The sequence below is a fragment of the Hylobates moloch genome, unplaced genomic scaffold (genome assembly GCF_009828535.3).
Source record: "Hylobates moloch isolate HMO894 unplaced genomic scaffold, HMol_V3 SCAFFOLD_3, whole genome shotgun sequence".
Classification (NCBI taxonomy): domain Eukaryota; kingdom Metazoa; phylum Chordata; class Mammalia; order Primates; family Hylobatidae; genus Hylobates; species Hylobates moloch.
This window is the reverse complement of record NW_026652278.1, coordinates 82,046,054-82,067,469: the sequence shown is the minus strand read 5'-3', so window position 1 is coordinate 82,067,469 and position 21,416 is coordinate 82,046,054. Positions and strand designations below refer to the sequence as shown.

Below are 21,416 nucleotides of genomic sequence, written 5' to 3'. Positions count from 1 at the left end.
GATGTGGCCACAGCTGAGGAATGTGGGCAGCTGGCAGAAGCTGGAGGAGGCCCGGGAAGGATTCTCCCTCAGAGCCTGAGGAGGGACCATGGTCCTGCAGACACCCCGACTTCAGCCCAGTCAAACTGATTTTGGATTTCTTGTCTCTGGAACTGTGAGATAATAATTTCTGTTGTGTTAGTCTGCGAGGTTTGTGGTAATATGTTATAGAAGCCACAGGAAACCATACAGGGCCTCAAATAGAATCCTGAGGGACAACATTTCAGGGACCGTGAGAGGGAGAAAGAATGCCGAGGAGGTGAGGACAAACCAGGAGTTTGGAGAAACAGGGAGTGTTCCAAGGACAGTGGCCCGGTGCCCTGACCCATGAGGCCAGGAGTTGTGTGACTCCTCCCCATCCTGCAAGGCCTCCTCTGCTTCCCTTGGTTCCATGCCTTCTCTTCCTGGCAGTGGCACCTTCGGCTCCAGAGCTGAGAAGGTCCTTAGAGACCTCTGAGACCTTGGTCCAACCTCTGTCCCAATGCAGGAGTGTCTCCAGGGCATTCCAGAGGGTGGTCTATCTTGCTAACCAGCCACAGATGAAGGCCAGAGGTCATGGATGGTGTCTTGATGGAGAGTTGGGGAGGGGAGATGAATGAAGACAAAATACCGAAATGTGACCAAAGTCTCACAGTTCAAAAGCCACTATATAGTCAATCAACATACGATTAGGGATAACAGAGATCCTTACTTCTTCAGAAGCCAGCACATTACAAATGCTGCAAAATATCTTGGTAACTAATGCATATGGTGTGCCGCCCGGGTGAGGTGGCTGATCCCTGCAGCTGACACTCAGGGATCGACTGGGCAGCTGTCTAGGGGACAGGGACCCAAGGGTTCTTCCTGGGTGGGGGGGCAGGGAGCAGATGTGAGCCTTGCCCTTGATTAAAACCATCCCCACTTACAGGACTGGTGAACATCAGATGAGCTAAGGAGTTTGCAGTCAGCCCTCTGGAACTCTCCCTTCCTTCTAGTTAATACTCAGCCGCAGGCCAGTGTCAAAAGGCTTCTCCCTGGCTTTGCAGTGTGGGTTGCACGTGCTCTGCAAACTAGCAGGTAGGCCAAGATTCTTACTGCTCCTATGCCAAAATGCAAACTCTTTTTCTTGACCTAAGAGGTCTGCAGGCTGATGGGGCCCGCCCACCTCTCCAATTCCACCTCCCACCTCCCTAGCCCTGGCTTACCGCCCTCACCTCCCTCACCATGAGCGGACTTCTCTCAGTTCTTGGAATCTGCCAAACTCTCTTGTGCCTGCTCTTCCCTCTACCTGGGAAGTTTTTCCCATGGCTGGTGCCTTCTCAACTTCCAAATCTCAGCTTCAGTGACACCTCCTGGAGGTGTCTTCCTTGACCACTTCAGCTAAGATGTCCCCCACACCAAAAGCTTGTTATCATGCATTGCCTTTTCTTACTTCATAGTCTATCACTCTACAGAATTATTTTATTTGCTTACCTTCTCGTTGGCTGTCTCCCTCTGCCCATCCCCATGATTCTCAGGATAGGTTGTTCACATTCTTTCTCATTCTACTCATAGTACAGAGCTTGAAATATACTAGATCCTTGACGAGTATTTATTAAATGTGGTAATGGCTGAGGGAAGGCTGTAGGGACAGCCTCACAGATGAAGCTCAGGGCTGCTCTTGCCGTGGCACATGGGAGAGGGAGGCCCAAGTGGAAGCATTAAAGATCAAGGGCAGGGGAAAAGATTCTAGCCCGAGGCAGGCCAGGGAGAGGGGCTGCTACAGGCTAAGGCCAACAAAAACAAGTCCTGGCAAACAGGATGCTCCTCAGCCTGGAAACTCATTGGAAAGGGCCCAAGGAAGCTTCTGGATGAGCTAGTGGGATCTCCAATGGCAAAGAAGACTTCTATGCTACTAGATGAGCCCCGAAGCCTTCAGATAGTGGAGTTGGTATAGAGGGTCAGTCTGCGTAGGTGAGATCTGGGAAGTTGTGTGAGAGATAAGGGTAGTGGAGGGGCCCCACAAAATGCCCGTTGACTGGTTGCTGTCCCAGAATATCCTCACTGTCAGATCTCTCTATGCAGTGGGATCCCTGCATCGTTTACATAGTTAATGATCCCCTTTTCAGTGCGTGATACAGCCCACCAGACCATGAAAAACTTGGAGAGAGGAGCCCAGAGGCATCTTGGTGTGATGGCTAAAGGCTAAAGACTGTTTCATAGCCTGAGATTACAGGCCCCATAAAGTGCTACATGGCATTTCCACAGCCAGCATAATATGGTGGGGAAGAGCCCTGTCTCTGAGACCAAGAGCATAAACCCAAGTCCAAGCTGTGTGACACTGGCCAAGTCACTTAACCTCTCTGTTCCTCATCTTTAAAACGGGCATGACGATAGCCCTATTTCAGAAGGCTGTCATGAGGCTTAAATGAGTTAGCACATAAAGCACTCTGAACGGTGCCTGGCGTAAGTAAATGCTATGGAAGTGTTTACTTGTATTGTCATTCAAGGAAGTAGCAGTGGGCTTTGAAATAGTATTCACAATATCACACAGAGATAACAATGTTAATTGTGAGTCCAGGCTGGTTCTTGAGGGCTGGTGGGCTAGTGTGGAGAATTATCTTACTTCATTATCTATCACGAGCCCAGTGTGATGGAACACGGTGAGGGAGGAACATGGTGAGGGAGGTAAGCAAGGGACAGGGAGGTGGGAAGTGGAGTCGGAGAGGTGGGCAGGGCTCATCTGCCTGCCAGGCCTCTCAGGTCAAGAAAAGGAATTTGCATTTTTGCCTAGCAGCAATACAAATCTTGGCCTACCTGCTAGCTTGCAGAGTATTCATAACCCACGCTGTAGTCCTGAGGCCAGCCAGGGAAATTCAGAGCTCTGCATGGTTCCCAGGCTCCCCGCACTCTTCAGAAACCAACTTGCCACTGCGGACAGATCATAACATTCCACTGTAACACTGTGGTTGGTCAGGCAGGGAGTTGGTGCAGAAAACTGGAATGCACACGTTTTCTTCTCAGAGGGAAGACGGGGGAATGCTTGTGCATTGGAACAAGTATGACAACTTTTTTTTTTTTTTAATTGAAAGGATGATGAGTAATTTCGTCACTGACTCATGGATCATGGTTATATTTGATATGGAAGTTGAGATCTTGACACTTCCAATAACAAAAACAGCAACTTCAAGCCTCAAGTGACTCTTAGCTTTAACGAAAAGAAAGGTGCTTGATTGGCAAACCCGATCAGTTATGTGCTTTTCCAGATGTTGATGCTCCTTTTAAAAAAATTCTGAGAGGAGAAAAAAGGGTTCAAATCAGAATACATTTTTATTGTCTTTTACATTTACCTATGTTATTATCTTTACGGGTGCTCCCATTTCTTCATGTGGATTTGAGCTACTGTCCAGTGTCTTTCATTTCAGTCTGAAGGACTCCATTAGGATTTCTTGGAGGGAAGGGTGTGCTAGCAACAAATTTGCACAATTTTTGTTTATGTGAATAGGTCTTAATTTCTCTTTCAATTTTGAAGGATTGATTGCTTTGTCGTTTACCAAATTCTTGTTTGACAGTCTCCCCTCCAAGTATTTTGATATCGGGTGGGGTTTTTCTAACTGCTTTGTGACTAGAAAAAAATGCATTAAGTCTTTGAGGCTGGTGTGGCTAGTTAAGACCATACGTCATCCAACTGCCTTTTGGCCTCCATGGTTTTTGATGAGAAATCAGCTGTTCATTTTATTGGGGAGTCCTTGTTTGTGATGAGTCCTAAATATTTTCTCCCATTTCCCTCCATAAAAGTTTATGGTTTCATGTTCTATATTAAATCTATGATTCATTTTGAAGTAATTTTTGCATAAGGTGCAAGGTTTAGGCCCATGTTCAGCTTTTTTCCATGATGGATCCAGAAGTATTTGTTGAAAAGTTTGTCCTCCCTCCATTGAATTATTGTACTGAAATAATGGTCTTCACTAGCCACACCAGCCTAGAAGACTTTTAATGCGTTTTTGTCTAGTCCTAAAGCAATTTTAGAAACCCCACCCATTCAATATTTTATTTTGAGATTTAGAGATTTTTTGTATAAGAATCATGGTCTTGTTTTTCCCCCTTCTTATCTTTAATAAGCAACCTTTCACTGTGGCTATAGAGAGTTAGAAAAATGTGGTGGAATAGGAATGCCTAGTCTGTAAGTCTCAAACAGTTTCTAAAAAGAGAGGAGAGATAAAAAAAGGAAAGAAAAGGAAAGGAAAAGGAAGGAAAGGAAAGAGAAAAGAAAAGAAATAGAAAAGAAAAAGAGAGAGGAACTGGAGTTCAGCTTCGAATTCATCACTTTTTACCTGATTACCTTGAACTTCTTTCCTGTCTGTAAATGGAAACAATACTCCCTCTTCACAGACTCCTTGTGATAAGTGACAGCTCAAGAGGTCAAGCTTCCTGAGGAGGTCCTGCTGCGGCTCCTTTCCTGCCCCAGGGAGAGGTGGCAGACCAAGCCTCTTTCTCCTGAGACCTGCCTCTCTTCCTGAGGCTGGAGGAGGCTGGTAGCAGAGGTGTCTGCAGGGAGCTGGGCAGCTGGGGCATAGATCTTGGATTAGTGTGCCAATGGGGGATGGGGGTGCCTCTATGTGCTCGCCATCTAGCACCCGACACTGCACACCCGCCCTGCTTGAGCTCTGGCTGTAGAGAAAGATCAGTGAGGACGTAAATGGATTAGGAAAAGCCCGCCTGGCTTCTTCCGGTACCACCTAGCACCTGGGTCTCTGGAGATCAGTGGGTGGCAGCTTTGTCAGGGAGACAGACATTTAAACATCAGCTTTGGTCTAAAGGCCCTGCTTCCCAGAAGAGGGAAGAGAAGACTAGACCTCTTCAGCCTCCTCCAGTTTCTCTGTGAGGCTGCCCTTTTCTGAAACGTGGGGCCTATATTTCTGTTTAGTGAGTTGCTCTTGCACTTCAGGCAGGTGCTGGAGAAAGGGGTGGTACTGGCACCAAATCTAACTGCATGTGGCAGCCAGAGATGAAAGATGTGAATCATGTATAGCAGGCAAAAATGGTTAGCTAACTTCTCCAGAGAGAGAAGGAGAGGAGGCCACACACTACCCAGGTGTAGGTTACTCTCTGCAACAGCTACCACCCAGCTGGGAGGTGCTGTTCTCATGTTTCATTTGGTTGTTCATTTATTTATTCATTTAACCTTTCATTTGGGAGTTTTATTGTTTGTTTACTCATTCATTCACTGAGAACCGACCAGCCAGCCTGGCCAGTCCCCCAATTAACATTATTTTAACTCCTCTGTGTGCTTGGCTCTGTGCCTGACCCCAGGGACCCAGGTGCTGAAAACACACTGCCGGTGCGCAGTAGTGGTGGGACCATGCCTGGCTGGGTCAGAGTGGCGAGTACGGGCCTGGACATGTTCCTGGACATTGCAGAGGCCCTGTCACATGCATGTCTTTATCGTAGGCATGAGCCTGTCCTCTGTGACGCTGGCCAGCGCGCTGCAGGTCAGGGGTGAATCTCTGTCTGAGGAGGAAATCTGGTCCCTCCTGTTCTTGGCCGCTGAGCAGCTCCTGGAAGACCTCCGCAACGGTAAGAGAGTGTGTTTGGGGGCAGTCAAATCACAGGGAGTTGTATGTGAAGCTTCCCACACAAACACAGTTCTGGCTGCTGCTGCTTTTTTTTTAAAAAAATTTTTTCTTATCAACCTCTGAGAGCACAGAACAAGGTTGCTGCTTCTTGATCTGTGATTACTCTGAGGTATTAGAATGAGTAGACGAATAACACCCACCCTTGGAGCTGCACTGGGAGGGCAGGCCTGACTCTTGGACCCATGCCATGTGGCAGAGTTGAAAGAAAGGCCTTGCTTCCGCCTTGGTGTTGCAGCATTTCCAGGCATGCAAAGCTGGGAGGATTTAGAAAGAGAGTGGCTGCAGTGCTATGGGCGTCTAACAGCACATGGGCTGTCTCTGGGCATAACCAGAGATGAGAGGCAGGTGGTGGTCACCCAGGACACCCCTACACTCTGTCCACCAGATGTTGCACTAGTCTGTGCCCCATCAGAAGGCAGACCTGGCCAGGCACGGTGGCTCACACCTGTAATCCCAGCACTTTGGGAGGCCAAGGTGGGCGGATTACCCGAGGTCAGGGGTTTGGGACCAGCCTGGCCAACATGGTGAAACTCCATCTCTATTAAAAATACAGGGCCGGGCGCGGTGGCTCACGCTTGTAATCCCAGCACTTTGGGAGGCCGAGGCGGGCGGATCACGAGGTCAGGAGATCGAGACCACGGTGAAACCCTGTCTCTACTAAAAATACAAAAAAATTAGCCGGGCGTGGTGGCGGGCGCCTGTGGTCCCAGCTACTCGGAGAGGCTGAGGCAGGAGAATGGCGTGAACCCGGGAGGCGGAGCTTGCAGTGAGCTGAGATTGCGCCACTGCACTCCAGCCTGGGCGACAGAGCGAGACTCCGTCTCAAAAAAAAAAAAAAAAAAAAAAAAATACAGAAAAAAAAAATTTGCCAGGTGGGGTGGCACTCGCCTGTAATCTCGGCTACTCGGGAGGTGGAGACAGGAGAATTTCTTGAACCCAGGAGGCAGAGGTTGCAGTGAGCCAAGATTGTGCCACTGCCCTCCAGCCTGGGCAACAGAGTAAGACTCATCTCAAAAAAAAAAAAAAAAAAAAAAAAAAAAAAAAAAGCAGACCTACCCAGTGTTCTAAACAGGGGAGGTTACTAGAAAGAATTACTAAACTCTGTTTGAAGAGCAACTGTAAGGCATAAGAAAATGCTGGTGGGGTGTGGTGGCTCACTTCTGCAATCCCAGCACTTTGGGAGACCGAGGCGGGTGGATCACCTGAGGTCAAGAGTTCAATACCAGCCTGGCCAACATGGTGAAACCCTGTGTCTACTAAAAATACACACACAAAATATTAGCCGGGCATGGGGGCGTGCACCTATAATCCCAGCTACTCGGGAGGCTGAGGCAGGAGAATCGCTTGAACCTGTGAGGCAGAGATTGCAGTGAGCTGAGATTGCGCCATTGCACTCCAGCCTGGGTGATAAGAGCGCGAAACTCTGTCTCAAAAAAAAAAAAAAAGTAAGAAAAAGAAAAAGAAAATGCTACTGGGTCTCCTGAGGGCAGGTACCCAGTGAGGGATAAACTTTGAAGGGAAGCCCCCTTCCCTGTTTGGGGTTCAGATCTGTGGGAGGAGCTGTGCTTGCAGCCCATGATGATGGTAGAATTTGCTGGTGTGCCCCGCTAGAGGTGGTCTGCAGTCATGGCCCAGGCAATAGCCACCGGTGGCCAGGCAGGGAGCACGCACTACAAGTGGGGGTTGGGGTGACCCTTTGGGGTGTAGGTGGGCTCAGGCGAGTCACCTCTCTGGAGGTTGGTGTGGGCAGGAGGGCCGCTAGAGTCCTGTGTAGATTTGAGAAGGTGGTCACATGTCAAGTCCAGGCCTTAAGGTGGCCAAGCGACCTCACGTCCTGGGCATGTGTTCTGTGCAGAGCCCAACCTCCAGGTGGCCTCACACTTGCTCTAAACTCCAGAAACTGCAGGATAGATAAGGCCTCCTGTAGTGTCTCTTCAGAGCCCTCTAATGAGAAAGCTGCACATTGTGCGCTCAGTAAAGGAGAGACCTAAGGTAGCGGTATCCAAGGATGACTATGGGGCTCCTAGGCATTAAGCTCCAGAACAAATGCTGAGTGCCCACACTCAGGTGTCAACTCAGAGGTCACACGTGCTTGGGGGCTTCAGTGCATGCAGCAGAGGCTCCTGGCGTGAAAGATCACACATATTCTGTGAGGGCGACGGGTCCCAGTGTGGGCCTATGGAGGAGGCTGTGCACCTGTGCCTTCAGCGTCATCTTCTCCCTCTTCCCCACCCTGGAGGTTCTGATGAACAGCTACAGAGCTCCCAGAAGACCAGCTGCCTTGGATCCTGGTCTGTCTCTAGAGAACTCAGGCTTGTGCTAAATTCCAGATGTGCCTGACCCTCTCTTTACCTTTTACCTTGAGACTCTTTGGCCACGGATGAATTTAGGTGCAGGTGCTAACTTCCTGGCCATGGCCACAGTCACCTTTTATTATACATGTTCCCATGCATCAGGGTTGAATTTATTCTGTTCCATGTCTCCTGTGGGTCTTACTCACATTCAGTCCCAGAGATGGGTACTGCCAGGCACCTGCTGGGCACAGTCCCATGCTGGCACCCCAGATGGAAGCTCTGTCTCTACAGCCCCATCACTGGCTTGGTTTCAGATTCCTCGGACTATGTGGTCTGCCCCTGGTCAGCCCTGCTTTCTGCAGCTGGAAGCCTTTCTTTCCAAGGCCGTGTTTCTCACATAGAGGCTGCTCCTTTCAAGGCCCCTGAACTGCTACAGGGACAGAGCGAGGATGAGCAGCCTGATGCGTCTCAGGTAAGCTGTGCAGCTACTCTGCAGCTCCTGAGTCCTGCGCCCTGGGAAAGCCCTGTCCCAGTGGCAGCCTCCCCAGCTCCCAGCTCAGCCTTGCAGAGCTTGGTTCTCAACACCAAGCCAGAGTGGGTTTCAAGAGTTTTATTCCCAGGATTTCTTGTCAACAACTTACTAGCTCATGGACAAGGGCAAGTCCACTTCTCTGAGCCCCAATTTCTACATCGGTAAAGTGGGGTTAATGTGGCTTAATTGATCAGGTTATTATCAATATTCCAAAAGAAGTGTTGAAAAGCTGTGGTTAAGTGGTCTGGCACATTGTTACCATTGGTAGTATGTAGCAGGACACCTCAAAATGACCCAACACGTCCTCAACTAGGAATTTATTCTAAGGCACAAGTAAAGATAAATTTAGCTGCAGCAATGCTGATTGTTGTATTGCTGACATTAGTGATAAATTGAAAACAAGCTAAATAGTCAGTGGGAGAGGACATGAGACAAAACACCATTAAAATGAGGCTGTAGAAGCTTATTTAATGTATTGAAAAAAATTCAATATATGTGCACATAATATTATCCAAGTTTGGTTAGAGAGGATGAAAGAGAGAGAGAGAGGAAGTTCTAAAAATACATACACCAAAGTGTCTGCAGTGATTGTTTCTGGGTGGCAACATCAGTGGAGACTTTTGGTTTTTCAACAATGGACATGTTTTGCTTCTGAACAGCAAAAGTTTCCAGTAAACATCATTTTTAATTTCAAAGAGAATTTCAGTTCTCTCAAAGGAGAGAATGATGCAAGGCAGCCATACAACACGGGATGGGGCATGGTGGGTGTTTCCTCAGAGAGTTCTGTTTCTTCTTCCTCGCCCTTTCATGAGAAAAGTGCAGATGTGAAAATGCTGCTACCCTCAGGAGGCATCCTGGAATGGGAGCTGCTTTCCCTCCAGGCTCTGAAAGGCAGAGAATGGGGAAGTGGTGGCTTCCAGATTTGGTTTGTCTGGGTCCACGTGTCTGTAAGTCAGCCCACAAAAGTGAAAGCATAAGAGTTCCAGTTCCAGTGACCCCAGCTCCGGCACCCCCCCGCCCCGACAGCCTGGAAGTCACTCTGGCATCCAGGCCCACATACCTTCTTGCAGTGCCAGGACCCCAGGGGTGAATCACTGATTCCTGGATTGGACACAGACTTGCGTGCCTCTCAGGTCTGTTTGGGGCTCTTGGCTCCACCTACACCGAGTTGTCTCTTATGCCCTGGACTCAGCTAAGATGTCACATCTTGAGCCCTGGGACTGGGATTCTAAAGGACCATGCCAGTGCAACCTGAGAATGCAGGGGAGTTATCTGCTTATGGGGGAAACTTAGCCAGTGGTAAATGAGAGTCTGGAGTGAACGAAGAGGGTATGTTTTCCCTCCTCTTTCTCTCGTGGATGGCTTTGTGCTGTGCAAGCCTTGCAAGCCTTCTAGAGAAGTCCTGAGTGCTAGGAAGCCCTGTCTGCTGCACTTCAGGCTGTGCTCTGTTGCTTGTTGCAAGGAGGTGGCCAGCATTTTGACCCTGCATATCACATTGGTCCCTGTCTCCCTTCCTATTTTCTCTACATTCTCATTGCCCTGGGCTTGCAGCCCCTGAATGAAGGGTCTGCAGTTAACCCTTGCCTCAGGCTCCACTTTCTGATGTACCTGAGCTAACACAGATTTGAGTGCTCCTGGGGTCCTTCCCTGACCATCCCAGCACTCACTGGTGAGGATCAGGCATCACCCTTCTGATTGCAAGTTGGCCTCCATTGAGTACCTTGTGAAGGCCTAGTCACTCCTCTGCCCGGAGCATCTTTGAGCTGGAAAATAATATGTTCCTTCCTCCTGCACACTTTCCTCCAGGCAGAGGCATGAGGACTCCAATAGATTCAAGGCTAATAGGTTGAGTTAAGAACTGGCTAAATGTGTTGCTGAGTCCTGGCCAGGAAGATGAGAGTGAGTGTGAGCTGGAAGAGATCCAGTATGAGAGGGACTGAGCTCTGAACTAACCAAACATTGGTTTAGTGCTCTAGGCATATAAAGCATGGCAAGTGGAGTGGGCTTTAAGGGGCCAGAGCCACCAGCCTCAAGCCCTGTTTATTAGGCCAGGAGGCAGAGTGACCAGGTTACTTGATCTTTTTCAGCATCTCTAACACTCAGTTCTGTTCATCACTGTTCTTTTCCATCCATTACAGGCTCCTCTCTTCATCCAATTTGGCATGGGTCCCTGAGGGGTTGGTTGGGCAACTAGGAGCAAGGAGAATGGTCCCTGGACAGGCTGTGCTCAGAATCCTCCCCCAGTCCTGGGCCTCGTTCTGATGCTGGGAGGGTGTACCCAGACCCCTCTCCTTGGACCAACATCTGCCCTAAACAGTGCACTGACATATTTCCCCAACTACTTGGCATCTTAGCCCCAGGTGCAGGTCAGGTGGAAGGTGTGGGCAGGTCTCTAACTACAAGTCATCTGTGCTGCCAGTACCCCATCCCATGCTCATAGCAGACCTCACCAATCAAACATGGTGTTCTTTCCCACTGAGCCAGGAGTTGCCTTCAAAATCCTTCTACCAGCCTCTACTGGCAGTGTCTGCCAATGGGCTGAATTTAGAATTTTGGATGAGGCCTTTTGTCACTGTGGCCAAGGACTTGCTCTAAGACACTTTTAGACAGAGCCCTTGGAATCCAGGTGAGCTCCCAGGTGGGGGTGGTGCCTCTGGCAGTGCTCAGGATGCTGGAGCTCTGTCTGCACTTCAGTCCCTGCAGCTCCATGAGTCTCCATGCTCCCTCGTGCTAACCATGTGGGAAGACCAGCCTTGCAGGTGGTAGTCACTGCAATTGGTTCTGGGAGCTTATTGGGTTAATTAGAAAGAAGTGGCTGTCTACCAAGCCCCTGCTCTTCGGGTCCTTTCTCTGGAAATTGGGGTGCAGCTTGTGAACTTTCTTGCATGGTATCTGTGCACATTCATCTGAGGGGTGGGAGCCGGTTTCAGGATAGAATTTGAAACAAAGATGAGAGCTAATGAGTTGTCACAGGTAACATTGAACACATCTTGACCTTGAGATGTGAACAACCAAAACCAAAAACTAAAACCCCTTGTATTAAACCAAGTGGGAGGCTCAAATAACTGTGTGTTTTTACATGCAATGTTTCATTACCTCATTGTTTCCTTTTAAAGTCCCAAAAATCATTTCCTGAGAAGAGAGATCTTAAGGGAAATGTGCCTTGTCAGTTATAATAGAAGCCCCACAATAAACACCAACTGACAATGATTGAGGACTGGTATAATCCAGAGGCCATGTAGACAAGTGGGGACAATTAAAGTACCTACGTCACAGGATTGCAGTGAGGACTAAATAAGTTTATATGGGTAAAAGACTTAGAACAAGGCTTGGTATATTGTAAGTGCTCTATGTCCAATAATAACAATAATGGTAACAATAATAATAGTTAATATTACCATCTTCGGGTACTTTTGACTTGATCTTTATTAGAATTCAGGCAGAATAGTCATTTTTGAGATGAAGAAACCAAGGGTCAGAGATGTCAGACAATGCTCTTCCCATGACATCATTTTGCTTTTTGACAAGATATGGTGCTTTGTAACCAGGCTGAACTGTAATGTGTCATGGAAACAGAAGGCCTAAAATACAATGGCCAGGGCCAAAGATATCGTTATTAGTTACCTAACAAGAGGTCTAGGGATTGGTCAGCAGCCTTTTCATGTCATCAAGGATCCAGGCTGTGTATTTCCATTCTACCTTCCCCAGTGGCTGGCTTTCTGTCCTATGCTTGCTGTCTCATTGTCACAGAATGGCTGAGAAGACTCCATGTATCAATCACATCAATGTTGAAGGCAGGAACAAAGGGGAAAGCGTGGGGCCAGTCACATGTGTCCTTTTGTCAATAAAGCAAAAGCCTTATTAGAAGCCCCCTAACAGATTTCTCTCACGCCTTTCACCAAAACTGAGTGTCACGGTTTCTGCTAGAAAGCAAATTTCTGGCTTTCTAGCCTCCAGATTAGGAGGCAACAAGTGTTAAGGGAGTTGCAGATGGTGCTAGACTAGCCAGACAACAGTGTCTGTTCATGTGGAAATTGGATTGTATTTTTCTCGCAGAGCTATGGAATAACAGAGATGATTGAAATCTAATCATGTACTCTTCTTTTGGGCAGATGCACGTCTATTCTTTAGGAATGACCCTCTACTGGTCGGCAGGGTTTCACGTTCCGTCACATCAGGTTTGTCAACAAGATACTCCAAGTCTTGCCGGGCTATGTCTCTGGGTTTATTTAGTGGTTTTCTCCTGGGCAGGGACCACATTTACTGAGCACACATACTGCCACTCTCCCCTCCTCTAGGTCCTAGGCAGGCGTTGAGAACTCATCACACAACTCCTTCCTGCTAGTGCAGAAACAACCTCAGAATCCTACTCAACATAGCACTCCAGGCAGCCACAATTTGGATTGGCAAGCAGGATAAGTTTGGCCATCTCCGCTCAGAGAAAGTATTAATAGCAAGCTAGAGAATTTTATAGACACTGAAGATACAGATTTACATATATTTTAAAAAGGCTTTAAAACAGCCCTTCCCAAAGTGAGATGCTTCCCTGAAAAAGGCTTCTGGGCTCAACAGATTTGGGTAAATGCTCCCTACAATATCTCCCTCTCAAGAATTTTTTAGAGTCTCTTTTTAAAGACTACAGGAAGGCTTAAAGCTTAGAAACTTAACTTTATCCTGGCTGGGCATGGTGGCTCACGCCTATAGTCCCAGCACTTTGGGAGGCTGAGGCGAGCAGACCACTTGAGCTCAGGAGTTCGAGACAAGCCTGGCCAACATGGCAAAACCCTGACTCTACTACAAATAAAAAAATTAGCTGAGTGTGGTGGCGTATGCCTGTAGTCCCAGCTACTTGGGAGGCTGAGGCATGAGAATCGCTTAAACCCTGGGGGCTGGGAGGGGAAGGTTGAAGTGAGTGGAGATCAAACCACTGCACTCCAGCCTGGACAACAGAGCAAAACCCTGTCTCAAAAAAGAAATACATAAAAATATCCTAATATTTTACACAATTTTCGACTACAGAATAGAAGTGTTTGCGTACATTTCCATTTGACACTATAACAATTCCTTAGAGACTGATGCCACAAGAACACATGCTGGAGAGCCCTGCTCAGCTGACCCGGCCAGACTAGCTCCCTCCCTCCTCCTCCCTTCCTTCCTTCCTGCCTTTCTTTCTACTCACCCCTACCCTCTCCAATTCAATATCCGGGTGCTTCCTGGGTGGTCTTTCTAAAAGAGAGACCAGCTCATGACCGTCCTCACATGCAACCTTTTGTAACACCTCACTGCCCATGGGGTTGCCTTCTGGCTTCTCAGTGAGACACACCTGGAGCCTAGGATAGGGTCCCTGCTCCCATCTGGTTCCCCTTTGGCACTCTGCCATAATCAGGACCGGCTTCCTGGGTGTATGTCCTGGGTGTGTGACCCTGTGTCATAGCACAGGGTCCTGCATTTAGTTTAATGCTCTGCTAACACTGTCTTGGAATTCTTAATAATTTTGAACAAGGGACCCCACATTGCCATCTTCCCCCAGGCCCCTGTCCTGCTCATAATCCCTTTCCCTTCAGATGCATATCAGCTCATCTGCACCTTCATGCCTTTGCACACACTGATCCCTTCACCAGCACCTCACTCTCCACTTTCCTCTTGGTTAACTCCAGCCTTGGCTAAGCCCCTTCCTCTACATTAGTGCCATGGCCTGTGCTTCCCAAGGTCAAAGCCCTTGTCATCTTCTATGGTCTTTGTCTCTTTTAGTGACCGTCTCTCTCGTCACACCATTATTTTCCTGGAGGCAGGGACTGTATCTGGTGTGGCTGTGCAGACCAGGTGCAAAAGACGCCTGGATTTACTGCGACGGCAGGACTCAGCAGCTTGGCTGTACACAGAGATAGGTGCTCACAGCTGATGCTTCCCGGCAAGAAGCGGTAGTGTAGCCTTTATCTGAAAAGTGACCTGCAGTGTGGGTTGAGCTTGAGAAAAAGTCTGATTTTGAATCTGAATTTGAGGCCTTTCACATATGAATTGTGGTCATTTAAATGCATGAGGGAAATGCTTATAAGATGCTTCTGTTTTCTTTTGCTCAATGTGTACACATGACATAAAGTTCAACCAACAACGACTGAGCATTTGTGCTGACTGCTGGCTGTTCCGAAGTGAATGGGAATAGGCCACGGTCTGTATGTCCCTGCAGCTCACATTCCAGAGGAAAGGCCAAGTGAGACCCCCTGAGTGACTGGAGACAATGACAAGCTGCGCAGATGAACTTGAGTGAAAGGCTGACCTCTGGTTTGATTTGGGGTGCTTGGCACAGGTGGAAATCCATCTTGTCAAAGCATCTATTTTTCATGAGCATTCTAAGCATGCTTGGGCAGAAGGGTGTTCTGGTTTAGAAGGCAGCAGGTGACACAAAACTGATGCAGAGATGATTGCTCTGCACTTTGTGGCCTCAGTGATGGATCCTGTGTCTGTCCTTAAACTCTCCAGAAGGAGCAGGCATCTGCTCTGGTGCTTGTGGGAACACCTGTTTCCATGTCTCCAAGGCCTGCCTGACAAGGTGCTGGCCTCGTAGCAGCAGCTCTGGCTGCCCTCTCCTCTCACCAGCCCTGTCTGCCTCCAGCCCCTGCAGCTCCGCGAGCCCCTGCACTCCATCCTGCTGACCATGTGTGAAGACCAGCCTCACAGGCGGTGCACGTTGCAGTCGGTTCTGGAAGCTTGTCGGGTTCATGAGAAAGAAGTGTCTGTCTACCCAGCCCCTGCTGGTCTCCACATCAGAAGGCTGGTTGGCTTGGTTCTGGGTACCATTTCTGAGGTCAGTAGAGAACCGTGCTTTTCAAGCAGTAGCCGCTGGCCATGTGTGGCTATTAAAATTTGAATTAGTTAAATTATAATTAACTAAAATAAAATAAAAAATTAATCAGTCACATCTGTCACATTTCAAGTGCTCAGTTGCCACTTGTAGCAGGTGATGACCCTACTGAACAGGGTGGATCTAGAACATTCTTGTCATTGCAGTTCTATTGGGCAGTGCTGACAAAGACCTTTAGGCAAGGCCCAGTTTGTCGCATGGCTAAGACCCTTCACATCTTTGCAAGTGCGTCCTTACATAAAGCAATCATGTTTAGAACCCATGATTCAGTTTTCTTATCAAAATTCAACTCTAGGTTCTGTACAGAAGCCTTCCCTGACTTCATTTTTGTGGTCCCTGGGTACCCTCCCCTCTGCTATTTTGTACCTGTGGGGTGTCCTTTGTTGTGCTTGTCACACTGTGCTGCTTGCTGCCCTGTGCACTCCCCAGAGTGCAGCAAGGGGCCTGGCACATGGGAGGCATTTAGCTTAGGTTGGATTCCCTCCAAGCTAACCCAGAGACAGGGATTCTTGTGCAAGTTATTTACTGGGGAAATGTTCCTGGGAGAGGGGAGTGATGGTAGTACAGCTGGCAAGTTGAAGGATATAGTCTCAGCTGGAGACAGACCCAGCCTGGCCCCCTGGGGAGCTCTGTTGTGGGAATGGCACCATGGAGTTGGTCCCCCATGAGACCCGGGTGGAGCTGGGGTAGGATGGGCAAGTGAGGTGCCTGTGGCACAAAATGTAAGGAAGTCTGTATTTGGGAGGAACCAGAGACAGGTAAGCTAGAGGCCAGTTGGGTGGCTGCACTTGTCCAGGGACAAGTTGGAGAGCTGAGACCTATGAGCTGAGACCAGGATGAGACCAGGATGAGCTGAGACAAAATGAGGGGCCATGTGGATGGAGATGAGGGGACAGCAGGGTGGACAGTGGCAACAGTCAATCAGAGAAGGCCTCTTCCATCAGAGAAAGCCTCCTTTTTGGACCCCTTCTCTCTTGGCATAGAAACATGTGGCTCCTATGAATTGAGCCAGAGGATTTGGTTGGGGGAGTGGGCTATATTTATTTGAAAGATACTAAAGTCTACCATCCACTGGTGTGCCATTGTCCTTGGATAGACACTGTATTGACCTGCAACATTTCCATCAGGGACCTGCAAGGTAGATGTCAGTCACGTATTCAACATTCATTGGGCACTGCATTAGGTGTGCTACGGTGGTGCATAAAGCACACAGAGATGTTAGGGGAGACAGACAAGCAGCACACTCATGGAACATGATGCAACAGAGCCAGGTGTGAGTGCAGTGATAAGGGAAGGTGATCAGAGGGCAGAGGTGGAGAGGCTTAGAAGTAGAGAGGACACAGCTCTGGGTCTTGTGGGCACAGAGGAGCTTCTGGGGAGACTCTAGTCACGGAGGGAATGCATGAGCAAAGGCACAGATGTGTGTGAGTGTGCAGGTCTGGAGTGGGGAGTGAAGTGCCTTCAGGGTGCATGTGGGGGATGGGCACAGAACACATTCTGGGTGCCAGAGAACACATCATTAGGTCACTGTGTAGGGCAGACAGCTCCACATTGATTCAGTCTGACAGCCAGTTTGCATGTATCTATAAAAACGCCCCCTCCTTATCTTGGGATGTGGATGTGTGATGCACTTGACCCCCAGGTGGAGAAAAGAGTTGTGGAGGAAAGCTCCTCTGTGCAGCAGAACAGAAGCTACCTGCTCAGGAAGAGGCTGCATGGGACAAGCAGTGAGAGCCCAGCGGCACAGGCCCCGGAGTGTCTGCATCCTTGCAGAGGTGGGTACGTGCCCTGAGCAGTCCCTGAGTGGGCTGATGGTACTCATTCTATTGTTTCCTGCCCTGTATGGGCCACACATCCACAGTGTGATGGCAGAGAAAGCGTATGTAAGTGCCACTCTTTCAGGAAGCCCTTGAAGAGAAGGGGCTGAACTTAGGACTCACCTGTGTTCCCAGGAAAGTCTTATTTGGGGACACAACTTAACACAGTTATTTATATCAAATGAAAACTTTAAAAATGAGTTCTAACTGTCCAACTTGAGAAAATCCAAATTAAAACAAACAACAAGGAAAGAAAAACTTGATTTTTTTCAGTTATTGTTCTGGGTGTGTTAAAAGGGTGGTTTTTGGAATAATCTTCAAATCTACTGTTCTCTACTTTTCAACTAAATCTGAGCTTTTCTTTTTTTTAATTAATGTCATTGTTTGTTGTCTCTAAAACAAAGTGCACTTTGCCATTAGGCTTTATCTTCCCTTGTAACCTTCCCTCCAACCCTCTGTAACTGTCATTTCTGTTTTGTACATGAAGAAACAGATTCAGAGAGGCTAAGGAATTTCACCAAGGTCACATAGCTAGTAAGTCATGATGCCATTCATGCTCTGGGATGCCTGATTTAAGAGAGCCGTGATCTTGGCTTCTGCCCATGCCCTCTACCGTGCTGCTTGATTAGTTTCAGAAAGAAGCACAGAGACCCAGAGCTCGCCAGAACCCCGTTGGAGCACCTCGACACACAGTCACTGCAGCCTCCTTGTTAACCGGTAAGCAGCAAGGCCTAAAGGGTGCCGTGAACTTGATGTGAGACATAGGTGTGGGGGCTATAGTACCTTATTTCTTTACTGATTATTAATGAGAAGCCTCTTGCTCCTCCATAAAATGCCAATGCTATTCCATTAGCAGATGAAGAAGCCACATTTAAGCAGATCTGAAGCCAAGATAATGAGGGGCCTGGTGGCAGCTGTGCTGTCAGGGCATCCTGTTTCCTCTGGGAACCATACTCAGGCTGAGTGGCGGAGCAGCAACATGCCTCAATATTGTTGCCATTATCCATTGCCATACCATGCTGCATAACAAGCAAGCACAAAACACAGTGGCTAAAAGCAACAATTATGTATTTAGCTCATGATTCTGTGAGTTGGTCATTTAGGCTGTGCTCAGCTGGGAGGTCTTCTAGACTCTGCTGAAAGCCTTCTTGCCTTTGTGACTATCTTCATCTCAGCTAGCCAGCTTCTCCTAGGGGGTGAATGGCCATTGTCTGGGAAGCTCTGGCTCTCCTCCACCAGCAGGTCAGCCTAGGATTGTTCTTGTGACAATGGCAGAACTGAGAGAGAGGAACTGAGAGATAGAGAGAGAGAGAGAGACAGAGAGACAGAGAGAAAGAGGAGAGAGAGGAGAGAGGGTGGCGAGGTGCATAAAACCTTCAGAACTGGCCTTCCATCATTTCCACATCATTCTATTGGCCACATCAAGCCTAAAGGCCAGCCTCATTTCAAGGAGTAGGAAATAGATTCCATCTCTTGATGGCAGGAGGATGCAAAGTCAGATTGCAAAGGGTGCAGATCAGGGAGAAGAATTGTGGACATTTTTGCAATTGTCTAACTTAGGATGCTTGAATCAGATCAAAACCTAGATGGGCTCATATCTTCCTGGACCTGGAACCATGTTTATTTTGAAGTTTGGGTGATTTATTTATTCACATATTGACCTGTTGAGGGCTGTAACAGTGTCTTGTCATAGTTGATGTCAAATCCACAGCTGGCGCCCTGATTGGATATTGTAGAGTTTATCTTGCAATACTTTTTCCTGCCATTTAAAACTTTATTTTCCCAATGAAAACAATTTTTACCCCCTGATTCCTTAAACAATATATTTTATTGTCAAAATATTTTGAACAATGTATCAAATTCTAAAGAAGCCAGAACAGCTGCAATCCCATGACCTGATGGGTGATTGCTCTAGACCTGGGGTCCTGGCACCACAAACAGAGAGGCAAAGCCATGGGGTGGAGATGTCGACTGTGCCTTGTACCTCCAACTCCGCCGCACCCCAGTGGCTGTGCAGCCTGGCTTCTCCAGGCCTCAGCTTCCCCCACTTGAAAAGTGGATGTAACTCCCCCATAGGTGGGGGAGAAGGTGACATGCATCAGTGGGTGCACCCTGCCCAGCTGAGCCCCTGTGCGGGTGGTCTTTCATGCCATCGAAGCCCTTGCCATTGCTAAGTGCTTCACCCCTTCTCAACCCCTGGCCAGCGCTCTTCCAGGAGCAGATCCCCAGGACCAGCAGGAGGGCCGGAGGCTCAGCTCTGGATCTGTGCACTCAGCAGCAGACAGCTCATGGCCAACAACTCCTTCTCAAAGGAGTTTTCTGCAAAGAAGGAGCAAGGTAAGCAAAAGAATGCTGAAGGGCACTCCTCAAGGAAGCTTGAGCAAGGAGCTGTGGGTGTCTGGCACAGTGGCTGAAAATCGGCAGGGTCTTCTAGGGGACAACTTCCCTGGGCTGAGGTTTATAGGATTGGACTAACATAAACCTGAAATTTGCAACTTAGGGCATAGACATTCACTGAGTGGCCTCACTGGGGCAGGCTCCATGGGGGACACTGTGTAGGATGTAGGGTTGAAGATGCTGGGTCCCACCCTAGAGGAAGCCACTGGTGCGCAGGGTGGTGGTAGAGCGTGCTACGTGATTCAAGAACTGACAAGGCAGAATGTGTTTGGAAGGGGCCTTCTACACAGGTGAAAGGCAGGAGCACAGATCCAGGGCCGCAGGGAGAGCTTCTTTAGGGAGGACAGAGTTATCCTTCCAGCTGGGTAACCCTAAGAGGGTAATAGGGTTAGGGGGAATGTGCCTGTCTGTCTGTCAAAGTTAGTTAAGGTCCCTCGACTCAACTGAGCTCCAAATAGCCTCAGGATGTCCCTCTTCCTGTTTGGCCTATGGTTCCCATACCCTGGCGCGGCCCGCACTGTCCTCCTAGGCCCTTCTGTGGCCTCCATGAACTTGGTGGAGGGCATGAAGAGGCTTCTGAGAGGCTTTGTCCACCTCCTTTGGCTTTTCTTCCGGATCACTCACTAAAGATACTTCTATTGGGAACTCTTGCAGAACGCAAGTCACTTCTGGGCTGGAATTTTGGCCTCTTGGGACAAGAGTGCTGCTAGGTACACTTGGGGGCACTATAGAAGCCCCACCCAACTCTATCACTTGCTGGTTATATGACTCAGGTGAGCTTCTTAAGCTTTTTTTTTTTTTTTTTAATGGTGAGGAGCCTCAATTTCCTCACCTGTAAAATGGGTTGAGAATATGCATCCCACAGGGGGATAGCTGGGTCTAGCTAGTGATGGATATTGCAGTGTTTTCTGGGTCAAGTGTAATACAAATACACTGAGAACAAGAGCTGCCCACTAAGCTGTTGATTCAACATCTAGAGCTAGAAAACGTTTCAGCTCATCTAAATCTAAAAGTATTTTTGTTTTTTAAAATATTTTTATTGCATTTATATTTATATTATACAATACATTTTATACTTTTGATGCATACTAAAGATGGAGTTCTGTGTGAATTATGAAACTTATAATTCACCCCGAACTCCCCTGTACCCAACTTAAGAGCCAGAACGTTGCTGATACCCTATACCCACCTGTAAGACTTCTGCTCCAAGATGTACCATTCAGCTGGGGCCTCAGCCCAGGTCAGCCCCATCTTGGCCTGTTTCCTGCTGGCTCTGGGGAATGTGTGCTGGTGGGGGCTGCAGAGGTGCATCATGGGGGAAGCCCAGACCCAAAGCCTGGAATCTGTCGTCTTCTCTACCATATGTGACTGTTCTCCTCCAGTTTTCCAGGCCAGAGTTCATCCTATTGGCTGGAGAGGCCCCGATGACACTACATCTGCCGGGATCGGTTGTGGTAACTACTGGGCTAGACTGGGCAGGGATGGAGGGTGGCGAGGGAAGTGGGCAGTTGCGGGAGGCCAATTGTGTCTGAATGGGGTCTCACATGAGGACACCCCAGTGGCATTCAGTTTCCCCCAGACCCCTGCCAGAACCATCACTGCCTCCCACTGCTGCTGTTTTCCCTTCAGCCTGTCAAAGGGGCCCCACGTGACTTCCAGCTGAGTCCTGCTGGCCCTCCCAGCCTCAGCTAGGGAATGCTGTGAAACATCTACCAGGTGCTGGGCACTATTCTAGGGCCCCATCTATGCTGTGAATGAAACAAAGTCCATTTCATGTGGAGATTACATTCTAGAAGGAGGAGGCAAAGACAGACAAAGGCATAAATATAAAAGAATGCCAGGTAGTGATTTGTGGAAAAAAAAAAAAAAAAAAAACAACAA

The 21,416-nt window shown here is 48.4% G+C and overlaps 1 protein-coding gene across 2 annotated transcripts in view; it reads left to right on the top strand.

Annotated features, from left to right (window-relative positions):
- Positions 1-21,416, top strand: part of FRMPD2 (FERM and PDZ domain containing 2) — a 119,584-nt gene that overhangs the window by 18,446 nt on the left and 79,722 nt on the right. Inside the window, exons 2-9 of one of the 2 annotated variants that reach the window (XM_032171400.2) lie at positions 5,449-5,574; positions 8,242-8,399; positions 12,572-12,637; positions 15,073-15,264; positions 16,964-17,096; positions 17,768-17,855; positions 19,343-19,475; positions 20,918-20,989. In XM_032171400.2, coding sequence (XP_032027291.1) covers positions 5,449-5,574; positions 8,242-8,399; positions 12,572-12,637; positions 15,073-15,264; positions 16,964-17,096; positions 17,768-17,855; positions 19,343-19,475; positions 20,918-20,989 — 968 coding nt within the window. Of the gene's footprint in view, positions 1-5,382; positions 5,575-8,241; positions 8,400-12,571; positions 12,638-15,072; positions 15,265-16,963; positions 17,097-17,767; positions 17,856-19,342; positions 19,476-20,917; positions 20,990-21,416 lie in introns of those variants that run through there. The other variant, XM_032171410.2, reaches the window with a different exon arrangement.